At 38.1% G+C, this 15,984-nt stretch overlaps 1 protein-coding gene across 18 annotated transcripts in view; it reads left to right on the top strand.

The window, feature by feature from the left end:
• CDC14B (cell division cycle 14B) overlaps positions 1-15,984 on the top strand; it is a 48,001-nt gene that overhangs the window by 4,882 nt on the left and 27,135 nt on the right. For all 18 annotated transcript variants that reach the window (XR_009965950.1, XR_009965947.1, XR_009965949.1 and 15 more), the window contains exons 2-4: positions 3,134-3,227; positions 4,153-4,228; positions 5,998-6,090. Coding sequence is in view for 13 of the 18 variants with exons in the window: in XM_062624565.1 (XP_062480549.1) it covers positions 3,134-3,227; positions 4,153-4,228; positions 5,998-6,090 (263 nt within the window). In the remaining 5 variants the exon portion in view is untranslated. The remainder of the gene's footprint in view (positions 1-3,133; positions 3,228-4,152; positions 4,229-5,997; positions 6,091-15,984) is intronic.

The following is a 15,984-nucleotide window of genomic DNA, read 5'->3' as shown; positions in this document are numbered from 1 at the left end:
CTCCTTTCTCAGCATGTGTTACTCCTAAAAAAAAAAAAAAAAAAAAACAACATATTAATCCTTGGCTAAACAGAACTGGGAATGTGCTTGCAAAAAAACCCAGGTAAAGACAGACATGGTGAGTAATGCAGCATTTGTCTCATATCGAACTGGTAAGCCAGTGGAAGGGTAAATAACACTTACAGGAGAGGACTTCTCTGTGTAGCTCATTTCTAAAATGTTAAAAAGATGGAGCCTGCAGTTTACGTAATAGAGAGCAATTGTTAGTTGTGCACAGGAACAGACAGCTTGTCAGGATATTGGCGTTTGACACACACTTCTCTTATTGTGAGGTAGTTCTGTAAATTCATTAAATTCTAGTTTCTTTCAGGTGCTTCAAGAATAGCAACAACTAACATGATCCAGAGATACCAGTGCAAATTGAATGCCAACAGCAATGTGAAAGCCCATATACGCACTGTTCACTCAAGATAGGAATTCTTATTTTTGTTGGACATTTTGCAAAAGCTGCCGAGGATTTTCAGTAAAAGTGGGAGTGCCAAGGAAGCAAGTGATTCTATTGCTTCAAATCCTGTTTAGGAGCAAAATGTGAAATTATTTTAGGTCTCCAGCCTGGGCACATGTATTTATTTTCATTTTGATCCTGCTTTTGTATTTGAGGATTTTGGATTACTTTTTGTGCAGCACTTTTTTATACTTTAAGAAGTAATGTAAAGTTTGGGTGAATAAGCTGGTGTGCAAGGAGGTAGTGTGTCAGCTTGAGTACTGCAGCCATCCAATTGTATCCTTTCTGAGATTCTGCCCAGACTTTGATGCCCATGTTATTTGTACACAGGCAGAGCTCAGTGTAACTCTGTATCTAAAGGACAGATGCCATGGAGGGAAGAATTCTGGCAGTGTATTCCCACTGTTAACCCCTAGTAGGATGGTTCAGTGAGCGAACTCAGAGAAGACTTTAGTTGTGAGGAACCTGGTGGCAGCTAGCCATTAAATCAGTTTAGAAGTGGTTTGAAATTATAGCTTGGGGCTGTAGTGTGATGTGTTCAATCTAGCAATGCCAATTTAAACACAATCCCTAGATATGATATCCTCTCAGTTATCCTTTCTGCTTCCTCCTTTGCCCTCAGTCCTCTTCTCCCCTGCAATGTTAGCTGTGATTCTCAGGGCAGAGAGAAATAAGTTGGGTTTTTTTTGTGTGTTTTTTGTTTGGTTGGTGGTTTGGTTGGTTGGTTTGGTTTTTTTTTAGGGTTTTGGGGTTTTTTTTTGGTGTTTTTTTTTGGGGGGGGTGTTTTGTTTGTATATTTTTTTAATATTATGCTAGGATACCTGTTACAGTTTCCTGTTCACACAAATCCACCTTGACACAGCACAAGGAGTAACACAGTGGTGGGACAGGTGAAGGGGAGGTGTGGGAAACAGGAGCTCCCTCCACCTCCAAAGTATTGGCCTAAACACTTTCCCAGAAGTGCCTTGCTGTGAAGCATTTTCCCCGTAGATTATTTTGCATCCAGTTGTGGTATCAGTGCATTTTCTTCTCCACATATATTTCTCTTTGTGAACCAGTTTAGTAACTTCTTAAAAACGCACAGCGTTACTCTAAATTTCAACCTTTGGCTCTTTTTCAGGAGGTGGTTTGGTAAATGCTGGGAGGTACAGAAGTTCTTAAGCAGGTAAACCACTTCCCAGCTAGTACTGCAGCTGCTGTGCTTACAGGATGGGACTATTAGAAATCAGATAAGCAAGTTTGGTATCTTCTGCTGAGAGTAAGGAAGGAGGTTCCTGACTTCCTTAGGAATTACTGTACCATCCCACTGGTTGTACCTGGCCTGTAAATGTTTAAGCCAAACCATTCACTTCAGGCTTCTGTTCTACTGAAATGTGCATTTAGCAAATGTACACTTTTGATGGTGTTGCCAGCCTTTACCTCCCCAAGATACTGCCATCCATAGCAGAGCACTAGCCATGTGAGTGTTGAAATGCAGACATGGGGACCCCTGTTGTGGCATACTTTACTGTGTATTTTCAAGATACAAGTAATGATTTGCAAGTACTAGTGATGGCGGATTTTGTTTCGAAGCGTGAAGTGATTTTTTTTTTTTCTTCCCCTGCTTTCTGGAAAAGGAGGTACAGCTTATCACAAATTACTCTTTGTGTTTATGTTTATATGGAGGTGGCGTGGTTTGATATTTAAGTAATATATATGTGCCAGGCAACTTTTTTACAAAAACTGAAGTCTTCTAGGTTTGAATTCTAATCCAAGTATTTTGTAATGGTGTTTTTGCCGCAGGAGGAAGAAAAGTGTTGTTGTGGTGCTGCAAGGCCTCAATTTTTAGTGACCAACTCCTGCAAGCACAGCAATTTACAGCAGTGGCACAGTCAGTGTTTAAAGTTCATTCCCCTCTCCATAAAAATAATTTATACCTACGTTAATACCTACCCCTGGCATTTTTTTTCCCTCAGCTCAAAGAAAGCCAGGGCAAGCACAAGGTGTCTCCTGCCTGTGTGCAGGCAGGCTTTAAAGGGGTAGCTGGGGTGGGGATGCAGATGGGGATGTCTAGGTGGTGCTCTCATAGGCATCAGTGGGCTGGTGCTTTGCTCCCTCGCATCCCTCCAGCATCTGTCACCTGCAGCTTTAACTGCAGATCACTACCATCAAAATCAGTGCTTTACAGGAAGGTGGGAAATGCGTGTCTTGGCACAAGCACACTCTGCTGTTTAGTTTATCGTAGGTGCTCTGAAGTGCTGAGGGATTTGTAGCTTAGCTGGGGCTCTGTGTGTGTGTTGGTATTTGGAGTGCAACTGGTGGGGTCTCTCGTCAAAAGGAGGTGGGTCTCTGCTGTGTGCGTGGGTGCAAGTCAGGCTCCTGCTGCATTAAAAGTTGTCAAACAAGTAGCCTTCCTGGGAACACTTCGGGAAGGAACACTAAAGAGCTGTGGATTACGGGAACACTGCTGAGCAAAAAGCCTCAGTCCTGGTGTACCTTTTTCTTAATAATATCTAGTTCAGTAATACTTAAAAGAAGATTTGGCGCATTTTAAACCATTTTAAGCCATTCTCTTGACAGGCAGTACTTCAGACTTTCAGCAGAAAAGTGTGATGTTTGTAAAAGCGTTACATTTTTCTTGCATTTCAGATCGCCTTTATTTTGCAATTCTCTGCCAAAAACCAAAGAGTGGAGCTGCAAATACCCATTATTTCTGCATAGATGATGAATTTGTATATGAGAAGTAAGTACAGACTCCCCCCCCCCCCCCCCCCATTTTTTACAGAAATAAATGAGAACAACAGCAATGAGGAACCAGTCTAATTGACATTCTGTTTTTAAATGTAGCTGAGAGAAACATACCATTCCCATTACAGAACTAATTACGCGAGTTTGGTCCTCTCAGACTTACCTGCCATGATGATTTATATGCTTAGAATGGCTTCTTGGCTTCCCATCAGGATTTCTTCAGAATCCTTTCAAAGCAGAAGCTTTCATTGTACCCATTCTTATTAGAAGACAGAGGAGCATGATACAACAATATGTATTCAGAAGTGTACACTGGACAGCCCAGCTGAAGGGGTTGTCTTTGGTTGCTCAGGTATTAAGTGTAATGTCTAAACTTTCTGGAATAAGAGAAAAAACTGGCAAAATCAACTCAAGCCTTTATGAGCTGACAATGGATATATTATTTCCCCTGTAGTGAACAGTGTATGCCTCTGTATGTGATCTGGAATGCTGCTAATTCTTCAAATATTTTTGACCAAGGGCATGTTTACTGTTTTTGAAAGTGCTAATCAATCTTTATTCTCAGCATTCACGTTTCTTGAGCAATATAATTGCCTTCTTTTAAAGTAAAGTTTTTGGGTTGCTTTTAAGATACAGTTTCTAAACTGGTGTCACAGGGTGATACAGTATGAAGAATTTTTCAAACCTCAAGTATTCCAGTTTGGTTTTGAGTGGTGGTGTGTGGAAAACAAAGCTTTAGTCCCTATTTAGACATGACAAAACTGTTCCCTCCAACAAAATAGTATGCTTGCAAGAAGGTATTCTTGTTTTTACAGTGATGCACATGTCATATGTATTACTCCTTGCTTTCTTCATCTGATGTAAGAAAAAAAAAGGGCATTTACAGAGGTCATTGCAATTTTTCCTCTTTTTCCTACCAGCTTCTATGCAGACTTTGGACCACTCAATCTGGCAATGGTCTACAGATACTGCTGCAAGCTAAATAAGAAATTAAAGGTAATACTTGGGTGTTTTTATTTAATGTTCTCGACTTTTCTAAAGAACAGAACCAAATGGGTGAAAAGTTTGTGTTTTGGTTTGGTTTTGTTCAGGTGCATTCCTGGGTTCTTAATCCAGTAAAGTTTTGACTATAAGTGCCAAATTTTATCGAGGTGAATTTAGGGAGGATCAGGAATGAAAACCCACTTACTTTTAAGATCCAGAAGATGCACCACTGTGGCAGTAACTAATTTTAAGCTTCTAAATGATCAGTTGCTAAATGGGTACAGACTTCTTTAAATGAAAAGCTCCCCTCCTGGAATTCATTCTTCTTGGAAATCTGCCAGTGTTAAGTGAGCTTGAGGGTGAAGTGCAACACATTTTTATTTGAGATTGGTTTTGTTTGACTTGGGCTTCTCTTCTGCTGCTGATATCTCTTTGATAAGAAGCAACATTTGATCTTTGATAGCATTTATGGCATTGTGCTGATGGGGAGTGCGTTGCTGCTATTGCAGATTATCTACTCTGAGGGGTGCTCAGCAATCTTTGGAATTGAGCTCTTGATAGAAAATAATGTTTTTTAAAACAGAGAGTTCCTGTATTAATTAACATGAACAACTTCAAGTTAGTTGACCTCTCACAGATGTTTGAGTATAAAACCTGTCAGGTAGATAAAAAAGCTTATTAGCATTAATGTGGATCACAGTTTGCCTCTTCAGAAATTCTTAGAACTTGAAACTGCCACTGAACTGTGAAAATTGGGAAGTGTACAAAACATTATAGTTTAACAGACTTTTTTTTTTTCCTTTTTTTTTTTCATTCATTCCTTGATGTCTGTCAGTGGTATTAGTTTGCATAATTCAGACTTGCTTTATCCCTGTGGCACTGTGAACAGTTTTGTCGGTGACTAGATTCTCTGATCTTTGAGTACAGGATGCTCTGAAGTAACACATGTCTGTATCATAATACCTTTGAGTGTCTTGGGTGTGATACTGGAGGGGCATGTTAGGATTGCTGAGAACATACTACTACTGCTGATCTGGTGTTTGTCTTGAGTGTGTTGAGTAGTGTCTAAGCAAGTAACACTGCTTAGATGTGACATTTTATGATAGTGTAGCATTTGATCAAAGTATACAAACACATCAAAATTTGTTTCAAAGACCAGTTAGGGGATAGTTTTTTGCTGTCATCACAGATACAAGTGTCTTTTCTATTGGCAGTACCATTCCACCTCCTTCTAAGGTAATTGGAGAAAGCCAAGGTGAAATTTTAAAATATATGATAAAGTTTAAAAATACTTTTAAAATATTTTAATCTATTTTTCAGGGATTCTGATCCTTAGGAACAACTGCAAGTTGATTTCTCTAAAGTCAGGTTTTCTTTAAGAATAAAACAAGTCTAAATTCTGTCTTCAAGACTGTTGTGACTTTAACATGCCAGTGATGTTTATGAGAATGCCATGTCGTATTTACTTCTCATAAACATCTATCCGTTACATAGGGCTTGAAGTCAGAAAGATACATTTAAGAAGAAAAAGAAAGATTGCTGTAATGTGTACCAAAAATTATTTAGGTGGGATACTTGGAAAAATTCTGGAGCAATCTAGGTAGTGATGCAAACAAAAAAAGTCTTGTAAAGCTTTTGAGAGACTAGTTTATAGTATACTTGGTTCTCTGAATACAGATGGCTGGAAGTAGGTGAACAGGCACTTGTATTCCTTTAATTTTCTAAAAGAAGGCATGAAGAGTAAAACGCAAAATCATAACATTGTTCATTTTTTGATACAGTCATTTTCATTGCTAAGGAAGAGAATAATTCATTATACTGGCTTTGATCAGAAAAAACAAGCAAATGCTGCATTCCTCGTAGGCTCCTACGCAGTAAGTATTTGAATTTTTTTATTACATTGGCTTGCTAAATGTTTTAATTTTTCCATACTCAATTTGTAAAAAAGCAAGGAATTGTTTTTAACAATTCTTTTCTCTTGAATAATTGCCGTAAGAATGTATTTTATAGTAAGGTACCACACACTAAGAGAGTTTTTAAAGTCTAGCAGGTATGTTAGTGGAGTTGTACAGTTTTGGTTTTTTCCTCTTTACTGCAGTCTGTGCTCCTAAGAAATAAGAGCACCACTGGAAAAAAAAAATCTCTATGAATATTTTAATTTAGAAAAAAATTACTGCTTCTTGATGTTTTTGCTCTCCCCCACCCACACGTGGTTTCTTTTGTAAAGCAGAGAAGTATTATCTTGCACTAAGTACAGTGTATCATTTCCCATTGCATGGACGCTTAAATACATTTTCTTCCCCAGCTGCTTCTCTTCTAATGTAAGGTGATCGCTTCAGTTAGTGTAGAAGAAGGAGTCAGATCATGTGGTAGGCTTAGAGCCTGTATGAAGCTTGGGAATATGGTGGCTAGAAATTTACTGAGCCAGGTCTCTGACTGCAGAGGTCAAAATGACTGGTTTTACATCACAACTGCAAATGTTCAGTACACAAAAGTGTGGTCAAGGATTAAAATGCTTCAGAATGAAAGCTGTGGTGTACCATATTCATGTTCTGCTTTGACCTATAACACACCTTGATTGTAACCATCCTTCTTGTTTATGGAGTAATAAAATGAAGTGAACCTATGTGGTTTTTGATGTTGGAGATTTAAGGGGCCAAAGTTCATGTAGCCCTAGGTCATTCCTGTTTATTAGCTGCAAGACCATACAGTACTTACTGCGATGCTGGCAGTCTCCTTGCTTCCAGGTTTCTCTGTTGTGTATTTTCACACAGTACTTATTACAAATAAAGAACTAGATTTCAAAATGTGTCAGTATTTGAAACGTGGTCACTTAGAGCTGTTGCTGTAGACCTTTTCATTCTTAAACCAGGTGGCAACATGAATTACTAAACTTATTTGGGGTTAAGGCATTATGTTGACAAGACAATTGCAGCTTTTAGGAAAACTGCTTCTACCTAGCGACCTGAATCACAGTGGAGGCCCAGAAAGTGAATGGGAACTAGCTTCAGTTATCAGCCATTATTTGAAAGGAAGTGAGTTTTGGTTTTTGGTAAACTTTTGTTCTGAACATGTATGGTAGTACTGTCTCGTGCAGCATTTGTGTAACATTTTGAACACAATCCACAGAACGGAAAATCAACCAATGCCCATGCAATCTAAACTGAAAATGGTGTGTCTGACTATGTAAAAGTTTACAAAAACCTAATATACATTTTATTTCTGGTCATCCAGTAGCCCTGTCATGTTGCAATAACAACATGCAGTTGAAGGGTAATGCTTGGACAGATTTGAATAAAGCTCTAAAATTAATCTGTGAATTGTGACAGTCCAGAGCATGAAAACTGAAAATGGAGGCTCTTGTATAGAGGAGTAGGCAATTCATGCTTCAGAGAACCACAGTGAAGGACGTGGGAGTTGCAAAGTACAGAAGAGTTGCTACTACAGATCCAGCTGAAGTATGACATGAGATCATGACTGACTAGCCAGTGCGTGTGGGAGGGCTAGTTGCTGACAGCTGTCATATGGCAGGAAGAGGCTAGTCAAAACCACTGGTAATTTTCAGAGTTTAGAGACTTGTGCTTAGGCATTGTACAGGCTGTATATTTCAGCAGTGTCCCTTAAAAATACATGGCAAAGTGAAGGCACTCTGTGAGTATCAGTCCTTCCTTGAATGGGGGGGTGTGTCTTGCATAATTGCAAGTTCTAGGTGGTGAGATATCTCTAGCTAGATGCTAATTGTCTTTCCAGTGCAGCAGACTTTGGCTTTAGTACTGCTTTTTCTCTAATGTAGGGTACAGTTTCTTTGCAGATTGATGTGGGAGGGATTCGAGTAAAGGAAGATTACGGAAGAAAGACTATGCCCCTGAGGCTTATTTTTTTTCCTTGGGACCCTTTGATGATCTTTCATGAAGGGGCAGGCTTAATTACAGCACTGACTGCTGAACGTTTAAACATACATGTCACACATTTCTGCTTTCTACAAGAATTGTATTGTTCTCCATGGGACAAGCAATGGTATAGGATCTGTTCAGAATGCACGATAAATACGTCTACAAGCATCTTTCCTGATTGAACGGAAATATATTGAGACCTTCTTTATTTAAAACATATGTAGACTTAAGCATCCACCTGCTGCTTCAGAGTGCTTTGCTTTTTGATAAAAAGGATCCATCCAGCTATTGACCAAAACTGTTGGAAGCTTTTCTGTAATTCTAGTCAATCAGCCCATGTCTTGTTGGTAATACTTTTTTGTTGCTTGAGCTATCATAATTTAATTTCTGATGCTTTGTAGTGTATGCAGTGGGTTGCTACTGTGTTTTGTTTTCTGAGGATTGAATATTTTTTTTGTCTGATTTTGTTTTTTTAGCTTCATGATGAGTTCCCATTTCAACAGTTTACCTTAGGCTGAGGAACTGCATGGCAGTGCATCAGATTGGAAGAGTTCAGGTTGGAAGCGCAAGGAAGTAGAAAGGACAAGTAGCCTTTGCAGAGTTAGTCATGAAAATAGTGCTTGTCTGTGTGTATTGTAAGGGCTTTGATAACTTCAGCATAGTTTTGGGTGCAAGGTACTCTGTAGAGGCAGGTGCTTTATATTACTTGGTGGGAATAACACACTGCCAAGTTTCCAAGAATACCACAGACACAGTAAGTCTTCTTAGCCTGTCATATTAAGGGCTCGTTGGACTTAAATTTGTATTCTTAAACAGAATATTATTTAACTTTTATTTAAGGTATTGGAATATATTAGCATAATTTATTATTCAGAGACCTTTGTTTATATGTATGTGTGTGTATATCACATGATACATACATACACATATATAATGATATGCTCATTTTGATTACTAAGGCAATTACAAAAGTCTTCATTAACTATGGTGAAGTGTAAGGGCAGCTGTTAGTGTTCTGGTTTACAAGCAAAGTCTGTTCCCAGTCCTTCTTCACAGTTCGTGTGTTTTAATGTTTCCACCCTCTCCCCTTCATATAACTTGTCTTTCCTCCTCAGTGGAGATAGTTTCTGAACTCTCCAGGCTACACGCTTTCTTCCCCCTCCTGCATCTGCTGCTTCCTTCTAGGTGTACTTTGATGCAACAGCACAGCCTAACTTAAGCTACATGGCCTTAAAAATGAAGAACAAAGTTTTCAAATACATTGTTATATATGTAGGTTTAGAATAAAATACGATCTTTTAGAGAAAATCTTAACAATTTATATATTAATCCCTTTATTGTTCATCTTCCGCCCATTTTAATTCTGTATTTTTTTCATTTTTACAGATGAAACACTACATAATGGGAATAATATTCTTCTTTGTAGATTAGCATAAATTTGGCACATTCAGCCCCACAAAGGGTAGCCAGAATTCAAAGTGTGGGATTGAATGTTTACACGTTATTTGTGCACCTTTGTTCTTCACCTTTTAAAGAAAAATTGCTTTTCCTTGGAAGCTGTCTGCACTGTTCAGGCCTTACCACTCTACCAAAGCATCAGTGATCTTCTGAGTTGATCTCTGCAGTGGCTTCTCTTGATTTTCGTCAGGACTTGGCTGTGGGTGAGGAAAGTCTGCTTCTTCCATCATTGCTCCTTCTGTATTAAGAAAGAAAATGTATGCTCTGTGCCCTGTCCACCAATTCCCAAACTCCCCCTTCTCCCCTTGGCTGCATTAACTTAGTGTTTTTTTTCTCAGGCCTGGCTCTAATTATGTACTTGGAGGGTGACCCTCCGAGGGTACTGCCCCATGAACTGCTGTAATTTGGGTCATCTCCTTCAGGACTCATCTCTGTACTTTGTCTATTTTCTCATCTTCTTTCGTCAGGGTAAGCAGCGTTTTTTCCTTCATCTGTTCTCATCCGTAGTAGTGATTTTTTTGCCTTTTCAATTTGTTAGTGTCCTTCCTAGCTGTGGGCCTAATACTGGGTAGAAGCTGGAGTCTGCAGAAGCAGTTAGCACCCATCTGTGTGATGATGAAATGGTGAACTGCTCTGTTCTTACTGTGGCACTTGCAGAATTATCTCTCGCTACGAAAGGAGGAAAACCTGTTTGTTTAGTGGTCCAGTTTGAGTGGTGGTAAAAGGGTAGCTCCAGCAGCACTCACATTATGGGTGGATAAATTATGTGTACCCTCAGTTACATTTTGGTGAAAGGTGCTTGTGCTTGTGAAGCGAATGGCAGAGATGACATGGACAAAGTACTGGCCTTTAATTTAAGCAAACGTTGCCTCGAGTCTTGGCTTTCTCTATGTTCGTGTCCCCTAAAAAGCTACTTTTTCTGAACCGTATTTGGGAAAAATTTTGAATTGGTCTTCACGGTGGCACCTTTTCTTGCTGTTTGGACTAGCTGCTTCTTCACAATGTTCTTACCAGGTCTCCATAGGGGAAGAAGGGTTGCTCTTTGGGAGTCCCTCACTGTAGTACTAGCTTGTTTTCTTAGCTGTTGTGAAGTACTGATATGTCCAGCCTGATCAGTTCCCAGCTAATAGAGATTTCTATCTTCCCCTCAGCTGTTGAAAAAGTAATTGAAGGTTTCTTGCTTTTGTTTATAATGAACAAGAGAGTTGCCCCAGACAGGCAGTTATTCCCTCTCTGCCACTTTGTCCACTTAATGACTGTTTCTGCTAATGAAGGGACTGTTGGCCACATGTGCCAACATGTGTACATTCAGTACACCACAAATCCATACAGGAAGCTTTTTATTCTAATACATTTCTATTCTAATTTTGCTGAATTTAACCTTTTCTTTTAAGGAATATTCCTAGAAAATTTATTAACTGACTAGTATATCCTATGGAGGTTTTAGTGAAATAAGATATTTAATACTTTTAAATTAGAGTAAAATGAGGCATGTGTGTGAGCTTGTGTTTGAATCTGATCACGCACAGAAGTTACCTGCATTTGTTCTGAATGGGTGGGTTCTGATTATTTGCAGTTTACAATATTTCAGGCTATTCTGGGTGAGCGTCATTTTTGGCATATAGTTACATCACATGAAATTTGCTTGTAAGCAGTTTAAAATTAATGATCAATTTTTTTCTTGTTTCTAAGTCAGTATGGTTGGTAAAATGGGTGATTTAGAAAGCAACCTTAAGCAGATTTTGGAGTTAAGGTAGATAAAGTTTATTAGACTAAGTACATCATAGGCGTGAATTTAAAGTGCTGTTTACAGTCTTGAGTTGGCACAGTTTCTAACAGTACCACATATTTAAATATCCTATTTAATTTTCCTGAAAGAGCAACATGTCATAGATGGATATCAAACATGTTTTGTCTTGCATGCAGCGTTTCTATTTCACGTGGCAGTCCCATGTATTGAAGATTAAGATGCTTTTTTCAACCAGAACCTCCTTTCCTTGTGTACCAGAAATACTTTTCATCCTATTGTGAATACTGTTTTCATGATTGTAATGCTAATTTAGGAAACTTTTGTTTAAAAATAGGGCTGGTTTGAAAACACTGATATGAGTAAGATAATAACATGGCTTGCTAAAAAAAGCTCTCATTCTCAGGTCGATTTTAAATGCTTCCAAATAAAGACTGGGTTTCCATGACCTGCAGTCCCTTCTACTTCATTCAGTGAACATTATAGCGGCTGTTGTCAGGAGCAGTGCTTGAGTGCACCTTTCCCAGCACTCAATGCTTGGATGGTTCTTGACCATTCGTAGAGCTGCCTGCAGTTCCTTAATTAGAAACAGATGTCCTAAAGGAAAAGGTTGATTACGCCAATGTTAATGGTTCAACTGCTACTTGCAATCTGGCTGTATATTGAAGCTCAGTAGGATATTTTTTTATATGCATAACGCAAATTTCTAAATTGTTGGTAGACAAGTGCTTACATAGTGTGATAAAACAGTATGTTATTTTAGTTTGAAAGGCATCAGTTCCTTATAATAACAATTTTTCTGGACAGTATTCTAAGTAAAAGATCCATAAAGGATTTTAAGAGTGTGTATTTGTCTGTGTATATAGATGTGTATGTATACCCTTCTGCACTTGCATTGAGTGTAGGAAAATTCTAAAACTGATGCAGCTGTACTTACGGATGATTTCTTTCAGGTCTGCTGAACTACTTCTTAGGGTTTTTTTTTTTAAAGCTGTTTTTTTTTTCTTTTTTTTTTTTTTCATATTTTCCTGACCTGCAGGGAAGGAGCCCCTTGGGAAATCAACATAAAATTCTAAAAGACTTCTCTTGATTTGTATGTACAATATTGGATAAAAACTACCCCAGAAAATGCCTGCTAAATAACAGTTAATATAATAGGTTGAATTTTATTTTAAGATTTTTAATCTTTTTAATAGTACTTCTTGTTTTTTGCTTTGTTGGGATTAAGATAACAACTTCATTCGTTTAAGTTTCTGTCACCTTAGAAAGCACAGCAGAAACATAATCAGCATCTGGACAAACCGGTTTCAGCTGTTTATTATATTTTAATTTCTGGAGATTATGTCTTTTCCCATTTCATCTCTTTCCACCAGGACATACCTCATGAATTTAAAAATACATCTTTGTTTTGCTATTCATGAGATCAACATTTCCACTCTCTTCTGAAACTTCAGTTCTGCTTACTGCCTTAGAAAGTTGTTCTGTGTTTCAGCACTTCTGTCTACTACAGGTCTCTCTGATCACCTTTATTTTCTCATTTGCTGGCTTTCTTAAGTACTTTGTTCATGCACATCATTCCAGTGAAATTGTTCACCTTTAAGGCTTTAGTGTCCTCCTTCTGGTCAGAAACTGTTTCATATATAGCTACATATGTAGTGTTTTATATATATATATATATATATATATATATATATAAAAAACAGTTTCAGTTTGTGTCAGGAGTATGTTTTTGAGGTGAATCTTTCCTTAAACCCTGCTCACTGCATCACTGCAGATGTCAGATATTCAGCGCTCTCATTTCTGCTGATATTGCAGATGCATTTCTGCATATACATGCATATACAGATGCATTTCCACTGCCTTGGCTTCTCTTCCTTCCCTGGGCTTTGCTGCTCCTTCCTGCACTCCTTCAGTCTCTCTCATCTGTTTCCATGTCTGAAATTCGGGTCACCCACAGCCTGAACCCAGGTTCACTCATGTTCAGCCTCCAGCCTCGCTTGCATCCAAGATTTTCAGCTGGGTACTCTCTTGCGGTCTTAAGCTGTGACAGAAACTGATCCTGTCTCCACTTTGACTGTCACAGCTCCTTGTGTTGTGTTACTGCCAAGATGGTTTCCTGGTGAAGTAAGTATCTGTTTGTGATCTTTCCTGTTCTGTGTAGAGACTGAATGCCATTTTTTCCTTTTGAATCACTGAACACCAGTACACCAGATACTCTCGTACTACACAGCACTGCACAGAACATCCAGATATTCTCATACTAATTTAACTCTTTATAGTAAGCCACTTTTCATGGAGAAAAACCAATGGATCTGACTATTTTATGAACTTCTGGCTCTGCAACTGTTCATGCATAGTATCTTGTATGTGTAGTAATGTCACAGCTAAAGTGTACTAGGATATCTCTTTGTTTCAGAAAATTCTGAGAAATTCAACTCAAAGAGCTTCCTTCTTCAGTGAATATACTGTATATTGCTTCAGTTATATAGGAAGAACTACATACTTTGCTTAGTAGCTTGTTCACATTGAAAAATGCCATCTTCTTGCAGTGTCCTTTTTGTACATACTGAACGATGGTAAACATTGGATTTTTGTGTCAAAATAAGGCTGGGGTTTTTTGTGTCCTTATATGTACCAAGTGTTAATAGAACTATGTTAAGGAAAGTATATACACACATGCGTGAATGTTAAAATGGTGTTTCTAGCAACTTCACAGGTAAAGTATTTTCAGAAGTTGGATCTGTGCGTAAGAACTGACATGTTTCAGTATACTGTTAACACTATTTAGACTTATTTTAATACAACACTTCATTTAACGTGGAAAAAAACTTGCCTCTTGCAGCTTCTGCTTTGAAGCTTGTTTTCTATGAGAAAGCTCATCTGAGATACAGGAGAAATCCCTGGCCTTTCTGAGCTACATACACTTGAAGGATTAGCTGGTATTAGCTGCACTTCTGTTTACCTGTTGTACAAATAGTACTGTCTGTATATTACCCAGCCTTATAGTACTGAGTCCCATGTTTTTTTCCAGGTGACTCATTTCTGGCTACGAATTCTGTTCCTGTTGTTTAATTACTTTCTGTTAGCTAATGCCATTTCATGTGTCTGATTTGTAACTCTTTCTGGGCAGGGCTCTTCTTCTGATAAGCAAGCAGTGCCTGATTAATATGGATGCTAGCAATATGTGTTCACTGCACTGCAAGATGGAAAGTATGACTGTATCGAAGCACACAACTTGAAATTTCTTGGAACATAACCGTTCTATCTGATTCAGGCAATGAATATGCCTGCAGAATAGAAAGTGAACTCTGGTGTCTGAGGAGCAGCCATTCAGTGATATTCTTGGGGCTTTTAAAGTCTCTCTTCTGTTCCTGTTGTATAAATCCAAAAGCCACTTACCCCTTCCCAGTGAAAGCACACTCACAAACAAAACATGCAGTTTTCATTACTTAACTAAACTACTTAAGCAAGACAGTTTTTTTTTCCCTCTGGTTTTGCTAATTGCACAGGAAGAATGCTCAGAAAATAACACAGCAGCTGAATCAGAGGCAAAATGAAAGGAGTCACCTGTTGCCATCTATGTTTTAGTTGTCTGTTAGGATGTATTTCAAGCTGGGTTTGTGTTTTACTTTTTTGGCAACATCTGTTCCACCTCCCATTCTCACCTCACACGGATGCAGGTATGCGTGTTTGTGGTGAGAGGATATTGAAGGTAAGTTAAGCCATTTGTTCAAACTGGCTTTTTTGCAGCAGCAGCAAAAAAATTTGAAAGGCAATGCCAACTTTTAAAAGAAAAGTCAAAAGCACCAGAAAGCAAAAATGCGGCACTTAGATTTTTAGGGGATGTTCAATTAATACTCATTAGGATTCTTGCTTTCAAAAAGCCTCTAAGGAAAAAGGTCATTAACATGAGATGTAAATAATTTTACTGAACAGCAATCTGTATTGAAAACTACCCAACTTTTTATACAGTGTTAAAGCTTAGATAATACTGTTTTAAAGAAAAAGTGTTAACTTGAAATTACTGAATACTCACCTGTTAATGACAGCTTATTATTAACAGTTGTTATGTCCTGCCATGCTGGGTGTGGTATTTGGTGGTATTGGAAGACATGATTTGCATAAAATAAGAGTTTCTTATTATAAAGAAATTTTCATATTATAAACAGTATTCTGTAAGGATTAGTGTTAGAGGCTATCCAAGAGACATCAGACAAGACCATATGGATATTTGTTTTGAGTTGGTCCTTTGTGGATTATTTTCCAAGTGTTTTTGACAGTAGAAGGTTTGATCTGTAGTGCTTCAAGTATGTTACTTCATTCTGTTGTTAGGGTTTTGCCTCTGAAGGTACAGATTTCTTTTTTAACTTTATGGCATCTGGATTTAGTTACTGGATACTCTTGTCACCAGTGGAAATTTGGAATAATGAAAACGTAGTGTTGTAGGAAAATCAAAGCATACATGAATTACTGTTTTAATCTTGTCTGCTGAGTGTACACAGTCTTTTGTAGACCAGATGACTCATAGCTTTGCTGATACCTTTGCTGGGTTTTTGTGTTCAGATTTATATCTTTAAAGTTTAATTAAAAAAAAAGTAAATGTATAGACTGGTCCAGCAGCGTTGTACTAGCAAAATGGAAGAATCCAGATAGAAGCTTTTTCACTCTAG

The sequence above is a fragment of the Pezoporus occidentalis genome, unplaced genomic scaffold (assembly GCF_034315485.1).
Source record: "Pezoporus occidentalis ecotype Australia unplaced genomic scaffold, CSIRO_AGI_Poc_V1 ctg27, whole genome shotgun sequence".
NCBI lineage: Eukaryota > Metazoa > Chordata > Aves > Psittaciformes > Psittacidae > Pezoporus > Pezoporus occidentalis.
The sequence above is the reverse complement of the archived record's forward strand: the minus strand, read 5'-3'. Positions and strand labels throughout refer to the sequence as shown.